At 39.1% G+C, this 20,073-nt stretch overlaps 1 protein-coding gene and 1 non-coding gene across 2 annotated transcripts; one reads left to right on the forward strand and one right to left on the reverse strand.

Moving 5' to 3' along the window:
- Positions 1-2,418: 2,418 nt before the first annotated feature.
- On the forward strand, positions 2,419-2,500 carry TRNAS-UGA (transfer RNA serine (anticodon UGA)). Its single transcript has one exon. It is a non-coding gene; the product is annotated as a tRNA-Ser (tRNA).
- Positions 2,501-6,260: 3,760 nt separating this feature from the next.
- DNAJC12 (DnaJ heat shock protein family (Hsp40) member C12) lies at positions 6,261-15,337 on the reverse strand. Its single transcript, XM_057426523.1, has 5 exons — positions 15,190-15,337; positions 13,187-13,265; positions 10,503-10,642; positions 9,253-9,454; positions 6,261-7,457 (listed from the first exon to the last, which is right to left on the reverse strand). Exons 1-5 carry the CDS (start codon positions 15,265-15,267, stop codon positions 7,363-7,365), a joined length of 594 nt encoding a protein of 197 aa, XP_057282506.1. The 5' UTR covers positions 15,268-15,337; the 3' UTR covers positions 6,261-7,362.
- Between the last annotated feature and the right edge of the window lie 4,736 nt (positions 15,338-20,073).

The following is a 20,073-nucleotide window of genomic DNA, read 5'->3' on the forward strand; positions in this document are numbered from 1 at the left end:
TAAGCACATTAACCAACCACAATTTAAATGAAGATTATTATGACACTAAACTACTGAGTTGGATAGGGGGATATAAAGCAGGATAATAAGGACCATTTCATGTGTTAATGTGTTTAAGGTGTTCCTTATTACCTAAAACACAGCAAACAGCAAAAACATAAGTTTTTTACTTTTTTTTTTTTAATATCCCAAATAATACAGAAGGACATACAGGAGAGAAAGAAGAAAAACACAGATAATAGAAACAGTAGCATTGAACCCTATGCATGGAAGTGAAAAACAACAAATCGCTAATATGTAGTGTCAATTTTTCTGTGTCAATCCAGCCTTCTACTGCCTACTTTAGAGAAATGATTAAAGGTCTGTTACCACAACAGGCGTGAATACATATAAGGGACCATCCATGTTCCTACACAGTGGTCCATAAACACTGCTGTCATTCTTGTTTCCCATTGAAACTAATGATAAATTTGCAACTGTTTTCCTAACTCAGAACTGAACAGCCACAGCTAGCTGACAATGACCACAAACTGACCTAACTCCCAATTGTTAATGAGCAATTAAAGATGAGGAATCAAACCTTTTTAAAAGTTGTAACAACTTCAATGGTAAAGAGAATTTGATAAATGTGGGAGTACAACAAAACAGCTGAATCGTAGAATCACAGAATAGTTTGGGTTGGAATGAACCTTAAAGCTCATCCAGTTCTAACCCCCCTGCCACAGGCAGGGACACCATCCACTATACCAGGTTGCTCAACCCCATCCAAACAGGCATTAAACACCTGCAGGGATGGGGCCTCCACAACTTCTCTGGTGTCTCACCATCCTCACAGGAAAGAACTGCTTCCTGATATCTAATTTAAATCTGTCCTCTTTCAGCTTACAGCCATTATCCCTTGTCCTAGCACACATGCCTTTGTAAAATGTCCCTCTCCAGATTTCCTGTCAGCACCTTTAGGTACCGGAAGCTGCTATAAGGTCTCCCCAGAGCCTTCTCTTCTTCAGGGTGAACAATCCCAACTCTCTCAGCCTATCTTCATGTGAGAGCTGCTCCAGCATGCTGATCATCTTTGTGGCCCTCCTCTGGACTCACTCAAGCAGGTCCGTGTCCCTCTTGTCGGGGAACTGAGTTCTTTTGAAATTACAGAAACACCTTGTGCTTTCTATGTCTCTCTGTCCTCTATATTCCCCAGGTTAGGTTGGAGAGAAAAGTCCTAAAAGATTAATTTTAGAAGACTATTTTGAGATCCTTATTAATCCAGCAATACTTCTACTGCTGAGGAAAGTTAAGGAATTATTAAAGAGTATTTCTTAATTAGTAACCCATACAAAACAAAACAAAAAAACCCACCTAGAAAACAGAAATGGGGTGGATGGCTGGGAAGAGAAGCACAATCATCAACATCCCTTCAGCTATTAAATAAAAAAAAAAAAGTGTTAACAAAAACTGTGACTCTAGAAAGGGAAATAGGGTAAAATTCCTAGCATAAGCATACCCAGCAAACTGAAGGGATGAAAAGGGAAATTATTTGTATCCACTGCAGCATTTATATAAAGTCAAGTAAGATTTAATTTTCATTATACTACTCCTGACACAATTAACTATTGCTAGGGTAAAAAAAAAAACAAAACACCACCACAGTGAATGAAATCACACATAAAAGTTACAACAGAATTCTTGTTATAGCTGAGGAACAGAACAGTAAAACCAGGAAAGGTATTTACAGCACCACTGTAAAAATGAATGCAATGCCTGATAGTTACTTGATTTTGTAGCACAAACTGGTTGCATTCAAACTAGCAAATCCAAGCGTGCCTGCAAACATTCCCAGGCAGAATTTGCAGGAGCACAGAGTCTTTACGTTTTAGGTTGAAAACCCTAGCAGCATATAAAGTGACATTTATTTTTTCCTGAGCTGAAAAGCTGCATGAGTAATTCAGTCAAGTTACTCCGTACTCTGGAAAAAGTACAGTGAACTGCACCGGCTGTCTTCTCAACAGCAAGAACTGATCGTTTATAGCAGTGAAAAAATTACTGTATGAAAGATGGCGCTAATTTCAGCTGCCTAAAGCCTCACGGTACTGAGCAGAATGGAATTCTTTTAACTGGGGAGAAAGAAAGGAAATTTAAAAGGTGACAGTGGTTGCTAACACGTCTGCTTCCCCACACTCAAACAGTACTCTCAAATCCACCGGCACGCACTCCCGCAGTTCCCTCTAACCGGGCACGGCTGACATACAGTGTACACCCGTCCTCTGCAACGCCACTGCTACTGCGAGGCGGCCACGACGGCGCGCGGGGGCGAGCAGCCGTGAGACGCGGCGGTGCCCATTGGCTCCTCGCACGGCTGGAGGCAGAACTTCCGCCGCCGGAACACTGGGTAAGGATTTCAGCCCAGAGGATTTGATACCAACAGCAGCGATGGCCGAGTGGTTAAGGCGTTGGACTTGAAATCCAATGGGGTCTCCCCGCGCAGGTTCGAACCCTGCTCGCTGCGGCCCCGTGGGGGTTAGATTTTTTTGTGTGGAGATTTTATTCGTCATGTCTTCTTTCACTACTAAACATGCTTCTGCACCAAGGAATATGGTATTTATCCGATTGCAACTCATTAGGCTACACCTATGTACTCCTCCCCTGCTTTTGTAAAGAAATAAAAGCAGTATCAAAGCAGCAATAGGTCCCACCCGTGCCTGTAATCTAGAACAGATGAGAGAAACTGTGTAATGCAGTTTTAGGTAACATTCCAAATTAATAAAAAGAAAAGAGTCAAAATACTAAACAGAGTGGGCAAGCTTTGCACTAAGCCCTTCTTTTTCACTGCATCTCTGAAGAAGTTGCCAGGTTTTTTACTGGCCATTCAGTCTTATTTCCAAAAGATGTTTCACTGCTTCAGCAGATCTGAAGACAAAGCACCAACCCAGTAAATATTATTAGGAATTCCGCAATTTCAAAATGTCCTTTTCACTGGAGCTTTGTGGGAATGAAAATGTCAAATGACTGACACCAAAATATGTGGTTATTTTGAATTTTATGTTGAAAAGCAGGCTGTTGGAAAAGTAGCAAAAATCTCCTCTAAGGATGTATTTGCATTCAATGAACCTTTTCTCCTTGAAACTGATTTTCCTTAAAATTTGCAGTTGAAAAATAAAAAAGCAGCCACAAAAATAAGCAAACAAAAAAGTTATTTTCCACCCTCACCCTTCAGCAAGATTTATTAAAATGTTTCCATGAAAGCACTAAAGAACCATATGGTTTTAATTGCAATAATTCTTTGTAATTCCAGAAGAAAGTAAGGACTGCTAAAAGGCCAACTAAAGCTACATATGCATCAGTAACACTAGTGTTTGGAGTTCAGTGCTCTCCTCTTGACACCTATCACTTTCATCTCCATTTTATAACAAAGAGTTAAAGTAGTACTGTCCTGATCTGCTTCCCTTTTAAACCTCAGGTATAACACTGAGAAAGAGCAAGGCAGTAATAACTCTGGTGCTGGAGTACAGACCCCGAAAGGTGCATTTGGGCTTAACCCATGTTGAGCCCATGCATACCAACATGTACCATCTCTGCCCCTCAGTGCAATTTTCCTCCCCAAACCTGGCTCAGGCTCACTGCACAGTACCGTTAGGGATCAAGGTGCCTCCAGACAGCTAAACAAAGAGATGCTCAAGATGTCAAGTTCCCTTGCATCATCAGCTATCCACACTAAAGCAAGCAGCCTAGTCCTTTGGCAGTGGCAGGCCAAGGATGGACGTGGGAAGACTTTGAAAGCAAGGACTGGAAGTAGTAGAAAGCACCAAAAGCACCCAGGTCCAACCATCTGGCACAGTCTCTTACTCCTCTGGAACTTTCTGCTCATCCTCCTGCCCCACCTGATCCCATCAATATTATTCACACAAAGTTGCTTATGAGGAGAAGCTGACAGTCCTCCCCTTGGGGGCTCCACGGAAATTACTGCCAGTGAAGGATCAGCTCTGACAATCCTGGCAAAATAAATGTAGTTTCTGTAAGGATTAACGCCTGATAGTCAAACTGCATCCATCTCCTTAGAAAAGATGTTTCCCTTTGGTGCCAAGAGTCCTTTGATATTTTTGGAGAAACAGTTTTGACAAAGAAACAAGCAAATCATTTTGTCCAAAGCACATCAAGACTGGAAACCTAACAAACACTGGCAGCAAATTTCTTCTAGAAGTAACCCCTCTTCCTTACTGCCCCACCAGAAGAAGGGAACAAGATCAAACCACATGAGGATAGAATCAAGAGGAAAGAAAATTTGTTTTCTCCAGCATCCATCACCTGTGACAGGTTAGGATATCCATCAGAGACATAAAATGTGTAAAAGTTCCCAGTGTGTATTGTGCACTATCCTAATGACTCAGCCACAAGCCTTTCAAATCTGGGACAAAAAAAATACATGAAGAGCCTCATCTTCATTAACATGGGCGGAAGAAAAGACTAATAACTGAAGGTGAAAGAACAAACATACACAGTGTCTCCCATTACGGGGGAGGCTCGGTACCTCTTATAACAGCAGGATGAGCACGTACACTGGGTTGCAATAAAAATACCCAGCATAAACTAACTGATAAATATCACCTCATCTGACAATGACAGAGGCTGACTTAGTGAATTGCTTTATCTTTTGCTATGTAATTTTATCAGCCTCACAACAGCTTCACTGCTTACCTTCCCAGCAGTCCTGTCTCTCATTTCAGATATGAAACTGTAAGATAGCAATGTTCGTGCTCAGGAAATTAAAACTACCCACTATCTCTTTTAATCATCAGGATACTTGCTTCTATTACAGAACATATATACTGCCTTTTTTTCCCCCTGTCCTCCACCCCCATTCAAAGAGGAAAACAGGCATTCAGGAAATGACCTTACCTATCATTAAGCATTATTCAGCCTGAGATTTCAAGTCATATACTATCTGTATTCATCATCAAAACTTCAAACTCTTATATTGCCACTTGGGAAACACTGGCAAAACAACTTGGCAAATACTGGCAAAATAAAAAGCTTGTGTAGAACTAGAACATTGTCAATCCTACATTTTCAGCATTTGCACAAAAACAGCAGTAATTAAAAAATATATTGATTTTATACAATTCAAGAACATCCCCTCCCCTTGAGCTGCTCTGTTTCATTGCAAACAGCTGGCTAAATATTTGCTTATTTTTAGTATTACAAAATTGATTGACAGAGTTTCAGAGACCTAGAAACAGTATTAAACAACATTCCCTATTCTCTGTATTTTATTGTCATCATCTACTTGTACCCCCATCTGCTACCTCATAACTTCCGGCTGAAATATCATTAGCCCTCACTAATGTCCAGTTACAGCCAAGTTTAATCCATACTTTTGACCAGACTTCAGAGGAACTAGGCGCACCTCACAGGTGTGCTTATTTTCATACCAATCTATGCCAAGTCATTTGGAGCTACAGCTAACAAAGCACTCAAGCATGTTAATGCTCAGTCACTGCATAGTGAAAGCACACTCCAAGTCAGACTCCTCAGGTATCCAGAAGGTTCAGAACCCTTTGCTACCTAGCTAAATAACTCAGAAGAAGTGCTAAAGAAGAAAATGGGACCTTGCCATCCCTTACAGGTAGCAGCCCTCTTTCTCCAACTTTAGATACTTCTAATACATAGCATCTGCTTTGTTGCTGTTGTTCCCCACCCCACAACTGTCCCTTATGCAGCAGTCTCCATTTTGCAAAGAAAGTTAAATTTTCTGTTGCCACTGAAAAGCTGCGTGTACCTAACTCTTGCCTCTTAATCACATCTTCACAGAGCTTTAGAGATCCACCTTACAACCCCTGCTTCAATTAGTATTTAAGCATATTAAGCATGTTATGTGCTTACCAATGCAGAGGCCAAGGCACACGTTATTGTGGATAATGGGGCTTTTGCTGGATCTTTTTATGCTACTTGCAGAAAACTTCTAAAAATACTATGTATTTAAAATAAAATAGTAATAATAATAAAAATGAAAAAACGCAGTTCAAACTTGGGAGGTAGACCCTGAATCAGCTAACAGACTGATTTATCAGCTTATTTCTTTTATTACTAATGTGAGGGAGAACTGGGCATCCCAGTTACTCCAGTTAAATGTTCTTACTGGCCAACAGGTCAGGTCTCACCAATGTTTTCCCAAAAGCAAAACAGGCTGCACAGCTTCCTCTTGCTTTCATAACTGGACTCCCTTAAGCTTTTAACCACTGCAGGTACAAATAAGAAATTCAAAAGGGATCTCTGTGGTGGGCAGAGGATTTTAATTTAACAAAAAATGAAAACAACCCCTTTTTGTATGCATGCGGTTTTATTTGTTGCTGATGGAATTACTTGCCTGCACAAAAATACAATGTCAATACCCAACACATTATCTGGGTTTACAAAGAAGAAAATAAACAATGTAGAATATGAAAAGTCGTCCAAAATATGGAAAACATATTAATGCTGACTAGCCTGATTCTTCATTCTTCACCATACAAAACCTCGATAAGACCCTGTCTACCCAGCCAGAGCCAGGAGGTAAATTAATATTAAGCCACAGTGTGAGAAACGGTCTCTAGGTTCAGGCAGGCCAATGCTGGCACACACACCAGGGGTATTAGCTGTTCACCAATAAATCTTAAGAAGAAAGTTGCTAACTGGAGAACTGAAGTTCAGAAACTGCCTTCCACAATAAATAGCTGGTGCAAAAAGTATACTTGCTTAACAAATTAGAAAGTGAAGGGATTTCTAGGAGTGCTTGATCTATCACGGTGACCTTCCTGAATAATAAGAACCTTCTTATTTAATTCATACTGTAAGATCACAATTCTCCAACAGATTAAGTTTGTAACAGTATTAGGCATGTGTGCACTATAAATCACTACAGGAAGAACAATGCAGTGGAGAAGTGAACCAGAATACACAGTTTAGAAATAAGCACAGTTTTGTTTAAAGCTCATTGTCATATGGCTTTTGGAAGATAATTACATAATAGTATCATTTGCTGGAGTCTAACATTGACTTTTGATTCTACCAAGAGTATGTTCTTCATAACATCACAGCATTAAGAAAAATATTATTCACTACACAGTATTTAAGAGTACAAGAAACAATATATAGGATGTTACATAACGTCACAAAATTACTTCATATTAATACTGAAAAGGGCTTTGCTTAAGTTTGCTCATTAAACAAAAAGACCTCCACCCGTAATGCTCATATCATGTGTGAGCAAACCAGTATTAAAACATTTATTCAAACAACGTTCACATCGCAATGCATCAATACAAAATACAAATAGCTTATAACTGCTGGAAAAAACAATACTGAATCGTTGAACAGATGATCTTATGTGTACTTTTAGATCTCATAGTTTCTGAATTTCCTCAGAAGCTCTGACGGAGCATCCCCTGACCAGCGGAAACGCAAGTGCCAATAATTTGCCTCTGAAAATCCTGAGGTAAAAAGAGAAAGACAAATACATTATTATAAACATGTATAAAACTAAGTTGTCTGAAGTAACACTCTGTAATCTTATCAAGAAAAAAGTAAAAGAATGGTCAAGGGATCTTGACTAGCAGGGACAACCTGTATTCCTGGCACCACTTGAACAAGAACTCAAGCAAACACCAATCTTCAAGATATATATCAGCTGGGAACAGTCTAAAGGAGAACACCAAAAATAACGGCTATACAGAAAAAGAGGGCTTACAAAGAAAAACTGAATAAATTGCATTTGCTTAGTCTAAAGAAAAAGGGAGAGTGACATGTTGAATCTCAAGTACATGAAAGGCAGCAGTGAGGACAGAAGCCACAGATGGCTCTTTCTTTTTTTTTTTTTCACTGTGCAAAATTTATGATCTATGGCCTCTCAATGCTAAAATGTGATCTTTCTATATCAAGAAGCTGAAACCTATTACCAGGCTTTGTGTTACAATCTCTTACTCACTATGAGTACTGTAGCCATAATTCTTACAAACAAGCAGATATGAACTGAAAATATCCCAGTTTAATAGTGGAACTCTATATACAAAATTTTCCTGGACCAAGACAAAACCATTATCAATGTCCTAACAACAACTATGAACACTGAAGGGCATACAGGCCCTGTCAAATATCTTTTAATATTAACATTTATTAATATAAATATATGCCTACTGGATAAATTAAGTAGGCATTTGATGAGTTTGATATTTTTACCATTCAGATCTCTGGAAATTAAACTAAAACTTAAAAAATATTATGAGAAAGAAGATGCCTGCAAAGAAAGATCACCATTACAAGGAACAAGATGATGGTTTATTTACTTTGAAATTTTTTTGATCTACAAAGGATATAGTGACAATTTCATTACCAAAAAATAGCCAATAGTATAATGTCATAAAGCATATTTTTAAAATATAAAATTTTCAGTTGCGCTTCACATACGTTTGTACAATTTTCTTATCTATTTTCTGCATTCCACCCATGTTTGGGATTCAGTCAGGTTTTGCTATCCTCATAGTTCAACATAATTTCCTGTTTGACCAAGCTTGGAAGAAATTACAGAACTTTGTTTAATAGTAGTTCTCTAATAACATAAGCCTAAGGTTATAAAACCCCTGAAGAATCAAGCAGAACAAAGGGTGGCCATTGTGGTAAGTAAACTTTGATTCAAGCATACAAACCTAAGCAGCAGACAGGAAATGGTCAAATGACAGCTTTTAAAATACACATTTATCCTGCTGCATGCACTATTTAAAAACAAACTGTTCAAATGGAAAAGAAACCTTCAACTCTCAATTTTTAGTCCTCATTAAGTCGTCAGGTGCAAACTGTGCAGAAACACTGAATGACGCATAAAAAAAAAAGCAAAATACCTAAATATTTTGACAGTTTTTAAAGTTATTTTAAATAAAATCACTGAAAATAATTCCCCTCCTCCACCCCCTCCTTTCTTTTTTTTTTTTATTTTGATACAGCAGTAAAACTGAACTTTCCATTTTGGTTTAATTTTTTTCTTCTCCAGTTTTGGGGTTTACTAGCAATCAAGCAAAAAAACATGGGGTAGGGAGGAAGAAAGGTCTGAAAGCTTCAAAGTTAAATAAATAATAAACAATGTAAAACCCAAAACAAAATCCCAACCCAAACCCACATTAAAAAAGCTACCAGTTAAACATATTATTCTGGAGAAGAATTCTCATGACAAAGCCTGCTTTTCGGGCCAATTCCTGGATAATGCAGTTTTCTCTAACTTCTGGTTTCACTTACTTGGGGAGTCTGGATTCTTTGAAGACTGTGGTTTCCCATCAGGAATTGCAACATCATCTTGCTCCTTGTTCCCATCTGACAGTCCTTCTTCACTGTTTTCAGTCTTTTGGGTCCAAATCTCACTAGTTACGATGCTGCTATTATTCGAGCCAGGAGCTTCCAGCATTTGGTCCTTCTTATTTTGGACAGCCCAATGCATTGACTAAAGAAATGCAAAAATTACGAATAAAGAACAAACTACTATGCTTTAAAAGATTTTTAGTGAACTTCTCTTTTCTTTTTTACACTGTTGTAATGAATGGTCAAACAAAGCATATATTACAGAGAAACTTGCAGGACAATAGGATAGAGGAAAGCACAGCTAATTACAGAAATAGCATTTGAGAGGATAGTTTATCTCAGGGGACGAAGAACAAAGTACAAGTGCACCAAATAATTCCAAGGGTGTTTTGATCAGTTTCTTCTCTCATGTCTTTAGACGCTTTTTAAAGAGGGCTAGCGTGACTTAGAAATGTCTGTTTTCAAAGCTGTCTTTGACTTTAAGGTACCTTTTGAAAACAAGATGATTTGGAAAGATTCACTATTGAAGTCTGTGGAATTATTTCTATTTGGAACTGAACTAAGCTTGATAGGATATTTCGAGCAAACATTTAAACTTAGGCATAATGCTTTAGTTGAAGAGGCTCTCAAGCTTCTCTCATAAGCAGAACTGAGGTGGGCAGAACTGGCAATATGAGTACATATTCACCTGCCCTAAAATATGACCATGCAGACTTGTAGCTACCATTCACCCTCATAAGGAAGGAAAAAAAAATAATCAAACATTACATAATTAGGATCTAATAGGAATATGCCACCACATTAATTCACTAACAGAATTAGGAGGGTAAACAACCATCAGAACACTTGCTTGTCACAAATCACCCCATTAGCCTAGCAGGGCCCCTCCAAAGACGTGTATGAAGCCCAGGGTGCCAGGGAACCTAGATTTTTCAATGAGCTCTTTATTTCATCACACAGCATGAAAACCCATCTGATAAGCAACATACCAGAAGGAGAATATATTATACACAGGTCCTAGCTTTAATTTTTAAAATAATAAAAGGGTCCTACAAAAGCAAAGTGTGCTGAAGTGTTTAACCCTTAAGTTGCTTAACCCTCAAGTTAAACCCCCACTCACTGCTGCATTTTCTCTGGACCAGTCCTACCTCCCCCTGCTCCTGAAGGCCCAGACTTAACACACCACGAACCGTTTTCACAGAATTGCTCAAGGCCTCCCACTGCTGGAATGGAATGGTAATTTTGCTTCGTCGCCAGTAATCGTAACGCGCTCGACTCTCTTCATTAGTAAGAATTTCCTTAGCTTGCTGCAGCTTCTGAAAATTCTCCACTAGAACAAAAACCAAAATGATACTGAAGTCAGTACTTCTTTTCAAATAAATTAATTCAGATGTGAAAGGGGAGCTGCCAACAAAGGCTTAGAGCAAGCAGAGTAAACGAGGCACAAGAACTAAATCACAAAGGTATGTGTGTGGTTGTTCTGCTTACAACTTTGCACAGTTTAGCTGACTTTAGGATCATAGCACCTTTGGTGGACAACTGATACACTTTTCAAATGAGGCACTGGAGTGGGTTGCCCAGGGAGGTTGTAAGCACTCCATCCCTGGCGGTGTTTGGGGCCGAGGTGGACAAAGCCTTGGGTGGTATGGTTTGGTGTGGGGTGTCCCTGCCCATGGCGTGGGGTTGGAAGTGGATGACCTTGGGGTCCATTCCAACCCTACCTATTCTATGATTCTATGAAATGAGGATTAAAATGCTCATTTGTCTACCATCTTCAAAATCTCCTAAATTTAAAGTCCAGAGAAACTTACAGCAGGCAAAAGGCACAACTCGCCCCCTTCAGACTTCCTTTAAAAAGAAAATTAAACCAGTCAGAATGCTTAGAAGAAACATGCTTACATCGACAGCAGCAAGGAAGTTAGAGCAAAGCACACCACCAAGAAAAAACATAAGTGGGGGAAAGGGGACAGGATGGGGCACAGCACACAAGCGAAAATTGACAAACAAGAAGAGAAATCGAAATATAATTTAAATAACTTGTGCATTTTATTAGATGTTTTCTACATATACTAAAATGCTGTCCTGAATATCAGGCTGCATGAATGAGAGCTATTTTTTTTTCCCTACAGAGTAATTTGTCATTAAATGGTTACTAAGGATGCAGCTGCATGTTACTATTTGTAGAAGGGCTATAAAGACTTAGATTTTATCTATGAGTCACCTGTATTACAGTGATCTATTATTATTACTATTCATTTATTCCAGTCTACAAATTAGAGAGATTTCTTTTGAAATACACTAAGCCCAAATGCTAATCAAAATTGATAACCTGTTGTTTGATTTATAGTTAAGGGGGCAGTTCTATTAGGTTTCTTCTTTCTAGTGTTACTACTTTTCAAGAAATAAGAGGTCTACTTTAATTACTCTTTACTGAACTTTAAGATGATGAAATAAACAATAAAAAGTAAACTTTCACTACTGCTGTAAAAAGTTATTTCAAATAAATACAGCATGTTCAGGTAAATGGAACACAACATTTCTCGTCAAACAAGGCTGCTCTAACATTTGTCACTTGGACTCTTTCTTTCAGTTACTTCAATTAATTGTGGGTGGTGATGGCGTGAACCACATGGACTGTGGGGTGGTGCAAACAGAACAGGACCATGCACTGGAATAGTCTCTTGCTTCCCTGCTGCAACAGCCAAAATTTCCAGCAGACAAGGTTGATTCCATTGGTTTCCTTGGTACTTGTGAAATCATTTATAATAAATGATTACTTACCAGGTTACTGTTATTAGGTGGTAGATCACCTCCCAAACACCAAATCTCAGGGTTTCCTTGTAAGGCATTCTGAAAGCCCCCACCTATTTCACCGTTTAACCTCTCTATCCCATCAGCTTTCTGATTCTAGGCTAGGACAGCACATCAATAAGGAAAGCCAAGCCCTGCTGAGAGCTCAGCTCAAGGCAGTGGAGTACGAGTCTCATTTAACATCTACTCTATTCGCAGCTCTGCTGCTTCAGAGGAGAGTGGGGATGAGGTCAAACTCAAACAGGTAGGTAAGCTATGATGTTCAGTTTATATGTAAGTTGTTCAGCTTAAAACTAATAGGAAGAATCCAAAGGAAAACCTTTATGCATTACTCAAAATAAGAAGTATATTTAATTATTCTACATCAAATTTCTGGTGGGAATCATAAATATGATCAGAACCACCTTTACTATAAGAATATAAACTATTCAGATATTAGTGAGCACTGATTACAGCTATCTTGTGGTTATGAATCCAGTAAGATTGCCTCCAAATAACTTAGGTGCTGCTTAGCTGTCACATGTACGATGAACTGCACACTTTCATAAACACAAATGCTAGCTGCTGTTCGGCAAACAGATGGCTACTCATCTGGTGCTGGTTTCTCTTTATTTCAAGTCATTAAATTACATCAAAAGAAACTAAAGTACATTTAATGTGTTCCTGATGGGCTTGTTCATGGAAGCAAATTAACTAGTTGACGCAAGTATGGCACTTGAATGCCACTGAGCATGGAAGCAAGCCAACTTTACAGGACTAGAAAAGGGTACGTTCCATAAATATTTTCTGGATTAAAAGATGTTTTGCCATAGAAAGAAAAAAAATTGGAAGTCTTATGGAAAAAAAAAAGTGCCTTCCTGCTCTAGTGTCTAGGAGTGTGCAAGTGTTAGAAATTAATATTAAAGCTTGCTATTTAAAAACAGTATGCTCAATACACCTGATAATTAAATTATATTGGGGGAAAATAATACTTAATAAAGTTTTAAAGCTGAATTTAACATCTTAGTCATGTTACAATAAGAAAAAAGAAAATAGATTGTTTTTAAGGAGGAAGAATACATACCTGCTTTGGGGTTTCCAGGATGTTTGTCAGGATGACATTCAAGGGCTTTAATCTTAAATTCTGCAAGAATTTGTTCAACCTAAACACAACGGTGAGACTTAAAGTGAGTAAATACATACACACAGAAACTATTTTCAAATTTGCCTTTTGAAAGGGGTTGAGAGGAACAACAAAGAATGCTGAAATACTCTTTCCTATTCATTTTTACAAGCTTTAGTACAGGCAAAAAAAATGGTTATATAGAGGGGAACTGGAAAGCTAAAATATGTGCAATAGTGGAGGTATAGTGTGGATGACTTCAGTTTAAAAAAAAAAAAAATCAGTACATATAAAAGTTTATACAAAATATATGAAATTTATCTAAAAGATTCAGTGAGATGTTTTGCCAAGAAAGGTGTCTAATACACACTATATATGAATAAAACTGTTTGTGGAAGAAGGATGTAGCTTAAATCTCCCCTGTTCCTCTCAAATCAGAAGATGAATTAGGTGTTCCTGTGCTCAATTCTACAAGAAGCCAAGGATGAACATGGGTGTTTACTTGAACACAGGCAAAATCTTTAGAAATTGAGAATATTTGTGCTTAAATTTAATCAGATCAAGACGAGGTCAGATGAAAATACTCAGCTGGGAATGTGCTGTATATGCCTAAAGAAGCATGTGTTGCTACAAATACTTGACCACATATGCAAAGTAATGTGATTCCAAAGCACCTGTAATGCTTCAGATTTCTGTTAGATGTTAAAAGTAGTGTGCACCATCCTGAAGGCAGGCAATCGTGGTATTCAGTCAACTCATGATCTGAGTTCCTACTCCCATGTCAAAAATAATTTAGCAACATCTGCTGCTTCTCTTAATAAATAATACTCAACAGATTATTTTTCAAGACCTATTAGCATTTATTCCATCATTTTAATTTAATTTAATTTTAAGCAATTTGAAAAATCATCATCACATGTACCTGAACTACTCATTAATTGCTAAGCCCTTAAGGAATTAGTGCGAGGTAGAAAATTAAGAAATAGCATCTGCGAACAAGCCTGCACTGAAACTTTAACGCCGCCCTCTGCTGGGATGACTTTTTAGGAGTTATCTCAGGAAAAGCTTTAAATTGCCTTCCATAACAGATCAAAGATACTTATTAGTATGCTTTTAGTAATAGAAATGACAGAGATATTTTCCCAGCATTTGACCACTACGACAGATGCGAGCATCAGCTTAAATTTTCTGAGCAAAATACAACTTTTATCCACAGTGAATACATCCTTCATTAATCCAAACTCTTCCAAAATTCCAAAATTGAAACACAAATTTCAGTTAATATAACAACTAGATTAAAAAATATTAGCGTACCTCTAACTTAGACTATCAAAAAGATTATAGAGGCGCCTTTGGGAAAAAACTCCAGTTGGTTTAGCTACAAAATGTTTAACAATTGCTTAGCTAGGTCTCATTACGAAGTATGTATCTGCTACCAAAATATTATTAAAATTAGCATTTATTAATAAGGTATTATTTTTTGTTTTCCAACCAATGAATACAAGGTTTTTTTTTAATTTTAAAACAGGCATATTAACTTGAGAAACTCAATAGCATTATCAGTTACCTACACCTATGAACATTCATTCTTATTAGCTGCAACTTTTAAAACAAAAAAAAATAAATTAAAAAAAAAGTTACTTGGATGTTGTCAAATTTAAGCAGTTGGCTCATGATTCATAACCATATCACATGCTGAACTAAACTAATGAACAAATTATTATTTCAGCTATACCTATACTACAATCCAGCTTTATAGGACACTTTTGAGCTTTGTTCTAGGATCTTAACATCAGTATGCAGATCAGAAAATTGAGCTTCACAAAGGGAGATACTAAAAGCAACAAGAAGGTTCATAATGCATTTCAGATAGTCCTGTCTGTAGACATAACTCCAAATCCCCCCTGTAGATAAATAAGCACACTTAAAATATTAGCCGGGAGGGCAGTGGGGAAGGCTCTTACCGTAGACAGTTCATCACATTCTAGCAGATTGTAGTAATCTTCCAAGTCATCCGGTCTGCAGTTCAGAATTGCGTCCATCTGGACTAGTCCAGCAGGCTTTTTCAACCCAGGCACGGAGAGTGTAAACCAGAATATCACTACAAAGCTCACACAAGGGTGAGATACAGGTAGCCTGAGGGAAAACACAGCTTCCACCCAAGTCTGCAGTTCTCTCCAGTGAATTTTAATGCTGGCAGCTGACACACATGAATTTTCTTGAATTCTCGGCTTGCCATTGGTCCCTGCAGGATGCCAATCCGGTTGCACAAACCTGCTAAAAGCAGTGCTCCCTGGGATTTGTAGTTGCCAAGGTCACTTCAACTGCAGGTCTTATCCAGACTGAAGGGAGTTTTGAATACTAAGTAAAATCTAACTGTATTTGAGATTTAGATCACACCATCATGTGTACAGCAACTTAAAATCAGGCACATACTGATGGGCTTTCCTGCACCTCAACCTATGTATGATAAAATACATTTTCTGCTTAATTTTTAATTTCAGATTTTGCCACAGTCTTTCACAAGGGGATTATATATGTAATTATACAACAAAGTAAGGATTGCTTCCAAATTAATAATTAAAGGGCCCCAAACTTTTGTACCAACCTTGCCAAAGCCTCTCAAAGTTCTGTCAGTCACTTCATTTTTACTCTTTGAAGGCTACCTAGGATACATGCATAGCGCTCTTCAAAACCAAACAGCTCTGGTATATCAGTTACAAATCTGACAAAATTATGACTATGAAAAGACAACATGAAATACTTATTACTATCAAATTAAACAGACTCCTTCTCATGCTAAATTACATTCAAATTATGTCTTGAAAGTCTGTATGGTGTGAAAAGTACATTCCTTATAAAACTCATTTTATGTTGAAGTGAAATACCTTTAATTTTGACCCACGAGTAACAATCAAGGCCTCAGTCCAACAAAGACTATAGACGTGGTTAACCATACTGTCTCCTATGATCTGCTGATTTTAAATCAACCTTTCCTAGGTGTAATACTAACCACTTGCTGAAGTCTTTCCTCTGGACCCTAAGGAGCTCTGGTTTTACTTTTCCACCCTTGCAAGAGCTTTGTAATCCAATATGTTTCACATCATTAAATACCACTGATTCTGTAAACTAACACAGATGCCTTGAATAGTTTCACAATTTTAGATGCCATGACCTAGCAGATGAGTCTATGCAGAACAGACACACAGGGTGTGACCAATGCTAGAACTAACGTGTTCATCAGTGAAGGACCTACTGCCTATTCATAACTGTTTATAAGATACTGAATATATAATTCCTGCATTTACAAGTTCTTTATGTTATCTAGATTATTAATCTTCTGAAACTACCTACATATTAGTGTTCCACTGCTTTCTCTGAAAGGTTGTATCGTCTGAAATTTCCTATTTTTACTGTATGTTCAGATAGCCTATTAAGATTATAAAATATATAAAGTACATGAAAAGAAGAAATGATATTCAACAGCAGAGCACAAGCTTCAATGAAACCATTTAAATGTGTTTAAAAATGACTACTACCATATTTCTCTGAGTAAATAGAATAACTACACTTTTTCAAAGTGGAGGAATTACCAATTACAAATCTTTTCCTCTCCCCCATTCATAACTTAATAGTAAACCAGAAAAGTATAGGACAGGAAGCCTTTTAGCAAGAGACCATGTAAATATTTAAATAGATTGTACTCTGGGGGAGGATAAAAAACAAACAGCTCTCCCTCTTCCCAGCTGCACTCCTGACATACTGTTCTTGTCCAAGTACTTCTTGCATATTTGCCTAAGGTGAAAGGGAAGGCTCTTTAACCCTTTCTCCCTCCAGCTTTCAGGGCCTGTTGCTGTGCTACAAGGTGAACTGCAGGTCCAAGAGCTGAATTTGGACAATAAAACCCTGAGATTTGGAAGCTGCTTGTTCACCGGGAATTTGCTCACTGAAGCCTTGGTATAGTCTGTACATTTCTGTCTGTTCAGACCAAATAAACAAGAGCTTTGATCCAAACTGCAGCAGTGACCATACTTGTGCCCCCTCACCTCACACACATGCCACCCCAAGATTTCCAGTGCCTGGGGCACAAAGGGTCCCATAGTGCAGTCTGAGAGTTTGTGTATGAGGGTCATAAAGTACTGATACTGAATAGTAAATTTTTTACTGCTCCTATCAACTTCAGTGAGACAATTGACAGCATCCTTCAAAAAAAAAAAAAAAAAGTAGAGCAAGAGAACCTGTATATAATACACAGAAAAATACAGAAACTGCCTTTGGGACACACAGCTTTATTTATTTGAAAGAGAATTACAGTGCAGAAGATGGCACAGCTCCTGTGGCTACACATGCTTTGGTTAGTTTTGCTCAGAACGTACAAACAGTACTGAAAGTGAGGAAATGTTCTGTGTACCTAACCACAAACAAAACATTTCCATTCATTCTTAACACATTATCAATATTTTTGCTTGTTTAGAGCCAAGAGTGAAACTAAATTCTGGTTCAGTGTAACTGGAGGTTTACCATCAACTCATGAAAGTCATAAATGGCCCTTTAAATAAATCAGCAAGATCTGAAAATCTCTATTTGGATTTATTCCTTTAAAATACATCAAATCTTCCAGTACCCATTCTTCTTAACTGACTTCAGTTGTTCTGCTTTCTGAGGGTAAAGTACACATTTTCAAGAAATTCAAGACATAACTCAAATTTTGCATTTCATTCTCCCTCTCTGTCCCCACACATGCTCCAAGTTGCAGAAATAACAGAGGACCTAAGCCCTACCAAACTGACTTCCCAATTTAGGGGTAACTACTGCAACAACAACATTAACATGTACAAATGCTTTCAGTATTACAGTCAACTTTAACATCCTTGAATCAGTTTCTCACCAATACCTTCTCAGAAAGTTTCAGATCATACACTGTATGACTTACTCATTTCTTCCTTAGAATGCAGTCTTCACATTATTTGGTGCTTATTTAAGTTACAACTCTCCTTTGCATGCTGACAAACCATCTTCCACATGATTTTTAAGAAATCTGAATCAACCCTCTACCTCAATAAGGAGAAAGAATGTTTGCATACAAACTCACACAGAATAATAAAAATGTTCTGATTCACATCTGGTTACTTTATATCTAGTTTTTGAGAAAGAGTGTAAGAAATAGCATGTACATCTTTTTGGGGGTTGTTAATATCTGAAAGAACCAGGAAAAAAAAAAGTACCCCCAATACATATACCACATATAAAGTTATCTATAAATACGTTTTTAAGCCAAAAAGACACATCACAATATTTTTTAATTTAAGGGTTTTAAAAGCTGTTGTTATCAAGGCCTGCAAGGGAGAGATTCTACTTGTATAATCTTGGTCATGCCAGTTAAACTTAGTGATTCAGTTGTATTAAATTCACTGAAATGGTTCTGCAAGTAGTCTGTGATGTTAAGCAGTACCATTAAACACAACTATTAAATTTATATCCATTAAGTTTATATAAAAATTCTGTGTTGGTAAAAGCCCTGGGGAATTGGCCAAGTTCTATCCTGACAAGACTTCAAGGTAGAAAGAGACACTATGTGTAAGAAAGCCCACGTGTAGTACCTCCGTATTTCACATTTGGTGGTGGTCCACAATTCAGCATCAAGGTCAGCCACTAAGGATTGTCTCTACAATTTACACAACAGATCACTAGAAAACCACAGGTCGCCACAGCTACTGTAGTGCACATCCCACCAGGGAACGCTGATGTGAAAAAAACAAATTTGTGAATGACATTAGAGCAAATCCCAACTCTCACAATTTGCCATCGGGTTTCTCACACATTATGTAGACTCATCCTGCGGTTGTTCAGAAGACTGCTCAGCCCCCCGCTCCCCTAAAAAGGCTTCCTGTAGTTCATGGAGTCCAAACCGTTGCAACAGGTTTAAACATCTCTACCAAAAAGCTTAACCTGTAGGTGCAAAACCTTTCCCAGGCAGTCCGCAGACACAGCGATGTCGTCAGCAGAAGCTATCACTGCTGTCTACCCCCAGCTCTGTTTACAGAAAGGGAAGAGCCGCTATGACACTCTCGGTAACGCGGCCCGACTGGCAAACGAGCTCACGGGGAGACTCGTACGAGCTTCCCCGGCGGGTTCCACCTCATCAAGTGCTGTACAGATACACGGCAGCCCAACAGAGCGCCTCCACAGCCTGAAGCCTGCGCCAAGCAACGCGTTTGTTCCTCGGGAAGACGCGTTCCCTGATACTGTGAATACAGGACAGAGAGGCCCGGAGGGTTCTCAAACAGCTTGTGACAAGAACACTACCGAGACCCACGGCCAAGCCGCGACCGCCATTTGTCAGGAGCGTCCCAGCAGCGGAGATCACTGCGGGCTGAGCGTGCGGGATGGGGGGTGGGGGAACGACGTCACGAACAAGCTCCACATGGACAGGACTCCCCCTCCCCGCCGTAGCCGGTCACCCCTCCGCAGGCTGCAGCTGCCCCGCCAGTGAACAACATACTGCAGAGGGCCGGGTTACGGGGCCCGCCCCGGGCGGAGCCGCCCCGCGGCAGCGGGGCCGGGGGGAGGGGGCGGAGGCGGTGCCCGGCGAAGACGCGGCGGAGGCGGCCATTGGCTGCAGGCGGGCGCAGTGTTCAAACGGGGCGGCCGAAGCGACGGCCCTGCATCCCGGTGAGGACCCCATCTTTCCCCTCCACGCTGGTACTTGGTGCCGGCTCTGCGCTGGGGCCTCCCCGCGGGCGCCTCTCCGCAGTAGCCACCCGGGCTTTCCCGCCTAGCGTTGGCCCGGGGGCCGTGTCGCTCGCAGGGAAGGTCGGTGTTCACCTGCTGCAGCCCGGGGCTAGCTC

The sequence above is a fragment of the Pezoporus wallicus genome, unplaced genomic scaffold, assembly GCF_028554395.1.
Source record: "Pezoporus wallicus isolate ANWC-B61680 ecotype Strahan unplaced genomic scaffold, APGP_CSIRO_Pwel_v1 contig_8492, whole genome shotgun sequence".
NCBI lineage: Eukaryota > Metazoa > Chordata > Aves > Psittaciformes > Psittacidae > Pezoporus > Pezoporus wallicus.